Here is a 9,600-nt window from a genome sequence, read left to right on the forward strand (position 1 = left end):
AATTAACTAAATGATGAAACTATTACCGAAAAATACCAAACCCATTAAAACTATGAGCTCTGCAGCCTAACTATGGAGTTAGATGTGTATGTGCCAGTGTGTTCTAATTATATACACATTGCACTACTTGTTTTTTTTTTGTGTGTTTTTTTTTTTTCCCCCCCTCCTTCTGCAGCCGGTGATGGAGTTCTCAGCGCAGGTGAATGCCATGCAGCACCTAAAGGAGCAGCTGGAGCAGAGGACCAGAATGATCCAGGCTAACATTCAGCGGCAACAGGAGGAGCTCAGACACATCCAAGAGCAGCTGCAGAGAGTCCAGGGACAGGGTATACAGGTAAGCTGTAGATCAGGGGTCCTCAACTACATTTGTCCAACGGCCAGAATTTTTCTTGGCAGACGCTGTGAGGGCCAGATGCGCTCATAAAGTAAAATAAAATGAATGTTGTATCCTAAGTAATGTAGGAGTATATTAATTTTCCTTTCAAATTTATACTATGTTTAAGATGAGATGTGCAAATTTTGCGCTTACATGTTCTTCTGTTATGTTGACAGTTGTTATGAGACATCGCAATTGTTCTCATTATGGATATAATGAGAACAGAAACAATAAAATGTTACATGGGAGCAACAAGTTTATCTATGCACAGTCTACTTTTCACAAGTTATTTTTGTTGTAGATTTTTTTTTTAAATGAATATAGAAACATGAAGAGTTCAGATGCAAAAGCTTATAAATCTGCCTGGACACTTTTCTTTTAAAAGAGCTTCTTTTTCCTATGGTAAATTTTAGAAACTTTATTTCACAGGTAATGGAGTGATGCCTTTTTTTTTTTTTTTTTTTAATGTAAATATAGTAATTTACCTACTTTTTAACAAATAATATTTTGTTTTGAGGCAAAACCCGTAAAACCTTCAGTTCATCCTCTGCCCAGTGTGAATGAAGGCAAAAGATGCAAATATCAGACTATGATAAAAAAAGATTTCTACATAGATTCACACAGTACAGCTGCACAAAATGGCAGCACATTTATTTTAACAATAACAGAATAGTAGATACTAAGCCGCAGGGTTTGTGACAACCGAGGGACGGATGCATACAGGGGCTGTGACCGCATGCAGGTACACACCGAGCCACCTACCTGTCCGGTCCACCTGCAAGCAGACCGTGAGAGACCCTTACAGGAAAGGAGACTCACCTTCCACTGTGTTCACAATCTGATCGCCACCAGCAAAAGCCGGCTCCTCAGTGCAGCCAAAAAAATGCTTGAAGTCACAGGGTCTGATCTTGCATTCTGATTGCTTGTAGGTACACGGAGGCATTTACGGGCAGTGGGAAGAGGTGTTTGACTAGTCAGAGACGAGTATTTAACGGGTTATGATGCGACATGATTGAATGGCATAATACCTGTGGCAGTACTATTCAGGGGGCTGGATGGAACGCTCTGGTCCAAGGGGCGCCCGGGGAGCAACCTGGGGGGGTGGGCTTGCTCAGGGACCCACAGTGATGCCAGCCCGGGGATTTGAACCAGGGTCCTCTCAGTGATGAACCCTCTTCTTCTCCCCTAGGCCACCACTCCCCCTTTAACATAAAATCTAACTTTTTCTTACAATAGGTGTTTAAATCAAGTTTGCTTAATGTGTCTTTGTTAATCCTCTATTCTTTTGTTTTATTTCTCTCTATTCATAACTCTTCCTCTGTCTTGATATTCAAAGTTAATGTCTGTGTTTGACAAACTGGTGTATACAACTGCAGCTAGTGTTTACAGCTAAATAAAATTAATTACATCAATAATAATAAGATTTTCCAAATCTGAAAAAAATCACTTAATTAAACAAACAAACAAAAAAAATGCAACGTCTATTCTTTTTCAAAGCCCAGTAGGTGGATTGTGCTTTCCCTGCTGTGCTGTACCTGGTTTTGCATGACCTAGACTGTCATCTCCTGCTTGTCCTGATTGTATAAAGATAATTTCTCTGTGTAGATTATTCTGTTACACATATTACAGATTGGGTAAAAGTAATTGCACGCATTGTAAATCTAGATACCCAGACCACTGTGGCCTGACATTTAATGTCGCCCATCCTAACAGATGTTGCTGCAGCAGCAGGGTGGACCGATGAATGTACAGCTTCCTCAAGTGGGATCAGTCCAGCAAACAGCTACTTTGACCAGTCAAGTCCAGCAAACAACACTTAACCCCATCCATTCGGGAACTCAGCAGCTCACCATCCAGCAGCAAGCTCCTCCCCCTCAGCAGAACTTACAACAGCAGACCAACACCCTTACACAGGTGTGGACACGCACGCACACAGCCAGACTATGGAAATGCTATGAAAATGTTTAATGGGTGTGAAAGTTCAGATCAGGTGAAAATGTGTGCCTATTGCCTTGCATGTCCATGACTTTGTCATTTCTTTTTAATCTTAGAGAAATTACCTGTGTGTGTATGTACTCTACATTTATCTTAGTCTTATGTAAATTTATGACACTATTAGTCCCATTTATGTGGCGAATTTCAGTGCTACACTGTGAGGATAAAATGTTTAAATCTCATGCAGTTTGAATTTTTAATAATATGAAACTTTAGAGGTTCGACAGTGATAGTGGAGTCTCGTTAAACGCCGTCTTTCCTTTAGTTAGAGACAGTATAAATGTCCGTATTGTGAATTGTTATCTTATGTAACTTTAAAGTCCATTCAAAACAGCAAGGGTAACAAAAGCAAGACACTTTGCTTTCTGTTTTCTTTTTTATGTCTCAAATGTAAAGCAGACAGAAAGCTTGGAGTTGCTTACAGACAACTATTTTTCACATACATGCTGATGCATTTTGTATTATGTTTAAATTTGACAAAAACATTGAGAGAAAGTGGAAGAAACTGGAGCAATAATCCACAGAAAAAGAGATCTCATGAACACTAATTAAAAGTACTTAATGTCATTCCCTTTCCCATTGCTCCTTTGTAGCCCCAACGTCAGACCCAGCAACCTTCCCAGGCTCAGCCCCAGACCCAGGGCTCTGTATCCGCTCCACTATACAACACAATGATGATTTCCCAGCCAGGACAGCCAAATGTGCTGCAGATCAGCACCAGCCTGCCACAGAACAACGCACAGCAAGGCACAGCTGTGGCAACTTTCACACAGGACCGACAGATCCGGTTAGTACATGACAATTAAACCTGATTCTTATTATAATTACCATCTGACCTTATTAAGCACGTTTGAAAAACACATACTTACTCTGATAGATAATTTTTTTTTTCTTGCCTTACTCTGTCCAGATTCCCAGCAGGGCAGCAGCTTGTGACCAAGCTTGTGACTGCTCCAATGCATGCATGTGGTGCAGTCATGGTTCCCACCTCTATGTTCATGGGGCAGGTGGTTACTGCATACAACCCCTTTGGGAGCCAGCAGGTAAACACAATTTCATTTAAGTCAAGGAGGAAAACAAAAGAACCACTCTAAGATCCAGACTATTTGGTGTAGAGCTCATTTATAAGTGATTATGTCTGACCATTCAGGGCTGACAAACTGCTCCTGGGAGGGCGTGTTAAAGAACACACATTTTACTGTTTGGTGTATAGTCGTCCCTCGCTATATTGCGGTTCACTTATTGTGGCTTCACTGTATCGCATTAAAAAAAAAAAAAATCTAATTCTGTTTTGCGGCGTTCTCACTATATTGCGGGATTTTGCAGTATATAGGTATTTATGTAACTATGTTCATCACTTGGAGGAAGAGACAATTTACGCCTTTAGCGGAAAAAGAAGTTACGGCTGAGGCAAAGATACTGCAGCAACTTCATCCCCATCAGTACTGCACAGCTACATAATTCACCATCTTCATCATTCAAGTTGTAGTAAGAGAGTGGGAAAGGTTTATAAAGCCTTGAAATGTATATAAATAATAAAATAAATATATAATAAATATAATGCCCCTACTTTGCGGATTTGCACCTATCTTGGGGGTCTGTGGAACATAATCCCTGCGATAGGTGAGGGGGATCACTGTAATGTTTCTGGCATAATAGCCTTGTAAATGCACCTTCCAAATAATTTTCTAGATATTAATAATTGGAGGAAAAAATGCTAGTTAACACTACAACAATCTGGATCTGGAAATGGTTAAGAGATAATTCAGGTTGATAGCAAAATTATTTAGGATAAAAAAAAAAAGAAAGCTTAACCCTTTTAATAATTAATTATTTGTTATTAAAGATATAACTAAGAGTAACTACTCATTCACTCTGAAAGCAGTGAATGAGTTTTATGAGAAAACCCTGTGTTGAAAAAAGCTTATTTCCTTTTTATTCCTTTACCTGACCATATTCTCTTTGTTGACCCTTTGTACCACTTCAGCAGGGGGGGCAGACCCAGACCCTGACACTGCAACCAGCCCAACCACCCCAAGGACAGCCTGATGGCCAAAACCAGACAGCTGTAGTGGCACAGAGCAACCAGCAGGGGCAGCAGCAACAACAGCAATTCCTACAGGTATCAGTAGAGGGCGGAAGATGTCACTGATTTAGAAGGGGGACTTGGTATATGTTTTACTATACAGATTTTTCTTCATCTTTACGATATTGTGAATAGTTATGAAATTATATAACTACAGTTAACAGTGTGTCTTATCAGTATCATTTACACTTTAAGATGTTCAGTGACACTAGAGAATAAGCAGGACGAGCGCTAACACCTTCATTGTCTAATATCAGTGCATTCTTTTGCTGCCAGGGCCCTCGTCTTCTCCACAGTAACCAGTCTACGCAGCTGATCCTGCAGGCAGCTTTCCCACTCCAACAACAGGGAACCTTCACCCAGGCAACACATCCACAGCAGCAGCAACAACAGCAGCAGCAGCAACAACAGCAACAGCAGCAACCACAATCTCACCACCAGAGGCACCAGCAGCAGCTTAAACCGCAGCCCCAGAAACAGCAGAAAGCCCCGTCATCGCACAGGACTGACAGTGTCAGCAGCCAACAGCAGTGAAGTGAGGAGGAGTGCGTGTACAGTGAGAACATCTGGGTAATTGAAAATCTTAAGGGATGGCTGCGTACGTTTGCTCCCAACCCCCCAAATCATTGCCCGCCCTTCCTCCATCTGAAAGGAACAAATCATAGGAAAGAGGAAAGTGAGTCCACGAGGGACTCGCCAAAGACTGTCACCATGGCAACAGGATGGATTCAAATCCCCATTTCCCCTCACGAGAAGCGGCGTTGTGTGGGGAGCTCCAGCCTCTGTGAAAATCTGAATAATTACTTTATGGCCACGGTAATGACAGATGCTTTTTTTTTTTTTTTTTTTTTTTTAAAGGCGTGTCAAAGTGGACTGACCTTGTACAGATTTGCTGTATGATAAAAACAAAAACTTGTAAATATCCACCATAGCCTAACAAAACAGAAATGTAGTATTTTATATGATTGCATGGAAAAAAAATAACAGTGTAAGCTTTTATTAGTTGCTTTAAAAAAAACAAAAAACTTTTTACTTTGTTCAAGTGTGGTCAAAAACGGAGCACTGACTGCTCTCTTAGACGCCCCACCCCCACCCCTCCCAGGAAAAAAAAACAAGTACAGAACAAGGTTCTGTCTGAGTGTTGAAAAAAATTGGTTGGGCTTGGGTGTGTTTTGTGGAAGTTGTTTTTTTTTTTTTTTTTTTTGATCACTGTGTCTCTGAGACAAAAATGGCTCTCTTAACTTTCTAATTACAAATCATATTTGGCAAGAAACTAGATTGCAGTTTAACTGTATTATTTACAGGATAATTACTGTATATATGACGGGTTTAGTGATTCCAAGTGCCAATAACATAGTCAAATTTTTTTTTTATTTTGAATTTCAAGCAGACTATTCAAAGGCATATATTTTCCCACAAGATATTACCCCTATTAAAGTTCATGCGTGTGTATATAGTAGGGATTATTTTTTAAAAATAAAAGAGCCCTATACGTAACAAACAGTATATCCTCAAGCTCCTCAACTTTAGCACTTAACGTGGTTGTGTACGATAAATCACTGTCGACCCTGTTGTTTGTAATCTGTGGTGTGATTCTGTGAGCTAATGAGTGTTTCTGAGAAAACAATCCTTGTGTCCATGAGGTGAGCATGAGTGTCTGACTGGTGTGTGTGTGTGTGTGTGCGCGCGTGTTGCCCCTTGTGTCTTACAATAATTGACTTAGTAAAGGGTTTGAAGTTGCTGGATGGTACTTGTATTCTCAGGAATGTGGAAAGTTTTTGCTTCTGCCTCAGTCTGAAACCAGACCAGGAAGGATTAGACAGTGATGCTGCAAAGACCATAGGAAGAAGATTTTTAAAGGATGTGGTGATTGAATCAAATTTGACCCAGATTTCTTAGCGCCTTCGTTGTTTATTTATCAAAGCAGAAATGGTGGGGTAAGTCTCCAAAGAGAGGTAACAAAATATATGCTTTTTGTTCTTTTCTTTTTCTTTTTTTAAAAATTTGTTTGATTTGATTTTGATTTTTTTTTTTCTTTTTTGGGTAGTTGTTGAGATACAGTTAAGAATTATAAAGAAACCCTTCAGTTGTCACTTATTGGAATAGGCTGACTCCATTCTACCTGAATATCTGGATTTCAGCTGTCTTAAGGTCTCCTGTATCATCAGTGTTTCATCCTTCTTTATCTTCCTAGGCCTCAGAAAACCTCATGCAGTTCAGTTCACTTGACTTTCGGTTCTCAAATAGCAGTCAAAAGCCAGGACTGGGTCCTGCTCCATTTTAAATGGATTTGGGCTCAGCCTGTGTACTTCAGTGATAAGCCATATCAAACAGAAAAGCCTTGGATGGGAGGAAGTGAAATGTTGGCAAAGGAGCATTTAGAATGTGTTGTTTTGTCTCAAAGTGTAGTAAAGTGTGCGCGTGTGTTTGTGTGACTATAACATCTCCCTTCCTTAATCCTACTTCTTGTATCACTTTGGGGTCAGTATTGGTGTCCCCTGGCGATAGCCAATCAGTTCTTGCGTTGCAGTATAAAGGAATTGTAATTTTCAAGGAACGTCCGCTCTCGTTGGGCCCAGTATTGCGTGAGCCCGTGTGTGGGACAGCTCAACTTGAATATGTTTGTGTGAGTGAGTCTGTATGCATGTTAACTGTTGCTGTAACCCAGTTTATTTTCATACAGAAAGAGATGTATGATTAGAAAATGATTCATATTAGGCAATGCAGAGCATTGGTCACCTGTCAGGCTATAAAGAACATGTGTACTGTTATTGTTTTGCAGTGACAGACTAACCCTTGGAGATAAGCTTAATTTAGAATAAACTGCAGATTAGCAGTGACAAATCCTCGACTTTTTTTAATCCCACAAATAAGGGATAGAGAAATTTCAGAGTGAGGGTTTTAATATTTGAATCAGGTCTTCCACTCGTCACAGATTAAATGTTGGTCCTGTGTGTGTGTGCATGCATGTTAAGGCATCTCTAAAAGGTAATATTGAAATGTTTATAGTTTGTGTCACTGATACCCAGCCCAAAGAATGTAAAGGTGTTTTAAAGAGACTAATGTATGTTGTAACTGTGTGCTTGTTTGACAGGCTTTATGATGAAGGAAAAGGAGGGGTGTGATTATTACTGCAAGAATCCACATTTTAGAATCTGGAATTAAGTCTTTTGGAAAAGAACCTCTGAATGTTTCACCATTACAGACTTTATTGGTTTGCAACAATATGTTTCTGACAACATCTGGTTGGGAAAAGGGTTCAAAAGCTCTTGAAAGCTAAGGTCTAGGATATTTTATACAGGACACCAAGATGGTGAGGTCCCCCTTCCACACAGATACACAGGCCACCTTTCCACTACACCGTTTGGTTCTGAAGAGTTCTAGATCTAGTATAATACTGTACACATACACAAAGCTAAAAACACCAGTATTCAGTGTAAAACGGTGCTATGCTTACCTGTACTGTATGTATTTCTACCCCTTCTTCTGCTCTTGAACTGTGCTCCTTTATCTACCCCAAAGTCAGATGTAATAATCAATATTTTGAAGCAAAATGTTTGCTAATATTATTATTATTATAACCCCCATTCTCCCCTCTTGGTCAATTTGAAAATAAAAACAGTTGCAAATATTAAACGTGACACGGCTGTGGGAATTCTGTTGTGAAAACTGCTATTATTACGATAGCTACTGCCATTAAAATTCATACAGGCATGCACGTCTTTTCATCAAACAGCGGCATCTGCAAAGCAAGTTATTACAGAAAGCTACCATCTTAAACTAATATGATAAATGTGCTAGACGAAGCATGCGAAGTGACATTTTGTCCTCAGGAGATTCTTGAATGACCCCACCTTTGTTTCACAGAAAATAACAGAAGACTCACTGCAGTTAGTTTTACCATCACAGGTACAGTCTTTATTATTACAAGTCAACCAACTGTATCAAAACTGCAAGAACTGCACAACCAGAGTGCAGAATCTGGTGAATCTGCTCTCACCAATAACTGTCAAAAACAAATGCATCCACCTAAAAAAAACAAAACAAAAAAAAAACAGTCTAAAGGCACATCTCTAATATATTTACATTGCATACAGGTTTGACATACAGTAAAAAGCACACAATCAGTCCTAAACCCTTGGCCACAGAGACTTTGCTAAAGACACTAAAGTTATTCATAAAAACAGTAATTGTTGTTTATAAGTCACAGTTTTCAAAGCTACAATGCACAGGTGGAAATGTGTGTTTATGTAACTTTTATGGCTTTATCTTTTTCATTAGGATTTATCGCTTGCATGCCACTCTGCTATGGCTCGTCATTTATTTTCCTCTGCAAAGACACTTTGTACCTCTCAGAGAAACATTTTCATTTAAAGGCCTACTGTATTAGGAGTTGACGTTTTGGGAAAATAGTTTTTGCTGAGTGAGAGAAGAAAAATGAACTGTCCAGCATCCAGCTGACCAGACCTTCAGCAGAATGTTTTAAGCAAAATGTCAGGACTGAAAGTTTGTACCTCCTAAACTGTGATCCTGAACGCAGCAGCGACACAGGGCCGTGTCCTCGCACTCCCCTTTTACTTCCTCTTTATGAAATGTTCTCCAATTCACCCCTCCAACACCACCAAAGTATGACTTTGTGACTTCAAGAAGGAAAGGAGATGGGTCAGATGAGTTCAGGGTGTGCGCAGCAAGCAGATGGGGCAGGATCTGATTGATGAAAGCTATGGTAGTGTCCTGGTTTCTTAGTCATATGATTCCTACATTTAGAGTGATGTAATGTGAAGGTATTTCAGACAGTCAGGCGGTATGTAGAAACTTAAGCGAGTATGCAAGTGACGCTAACACTCCAGTGTGTCCATACAACAGCAAAAACTCCTGGAGGCTCTGAATGACCTCATCTCCCTCTCAGTGAGCTCAATGCCAGGAAAAAAAAAACTTTCTCTAGAACAACAAGAATCTTTGTCTCACTAAAGTCCAGCAGGAATTTGGCCAAAATCATCTTCATCTTGTTGCTAAGATGAAGAATCTCACCATTCCTCCAAAGGCGCAAGCTCTTCAATCACCTTCCTGCTATCACAGTGCAGCTACAATGTGATCTCCCCCAAGTCACCGCTGAATACCAACTAGAAGCCACCAAACAGCT

At 39.9% G+C, this 9,600-nt stretch overlaps 1 protein-coding gene across 9 annotated transcripts in view; it reads left to right on the plus strand.

Moving 5' to 3' along the window:
• The window catches only part of clockb (clock circadian regulator b), an 18,748-nt gene extending 10,667 nt beyond the window's left edge, over window positions 1–8,081 (plus strand). For 6 of the 9 annotated variants that reach the window (XM_030727464.1, XM_030727526.1, XM_030727473.1 and 3 more), the window contains 6 exons: window positions 176–334; window positions 2,090–2,290; window positions 2,965–3,158; window positions 3,282–3,414; window positions 4,359–4,493; window positions 4,734–8,081. In XM_030727464.1, the coding sequence (XP_030583324.1) occupies window positions 176–334; window positions 2,090–2,290; window positions 2,965–3,158; window positions 3,282–3,414; window positions 4,359–4,493; window positions 4,734–4,991 (1,080 nt within the window). In that variant the 3' untranslated portion in view covers window positions 4,992–8,081. The remainder of the gene's footprint in view (window positions 1–175; window positions 335–2,089; window positions 2,291–2,964; window positions 3,159–3,281; window positions 3,415–4,358; window positions 4,494–4,733) is intronic. The other 3 variants (XM_030727516.1, XM_030727532.1, XM_030727508.1) reach the window with 2 other exon arrangements.
• Window positions 8,082–9,600: the final 1,519 nt, after the last annotated feature.

The sequence above is a fragment of the Archocentrus centrarchus genome, chromosome 1 (genome assembly GCF_007364275.1).
Source record: "Archocentrus centrarchus isolate MPI-CPG fArcCen1 chromosome 1, fArcCen1, whole genome shotgun sequence".
Classification (NCBI taxonomy): domain Eukaryota; kingdom Metazoa; phylum Chordata; class Actinopteri; order Cichliformes; family Cichlidae; genus Archocentrus; species Archocentrus centrarchus.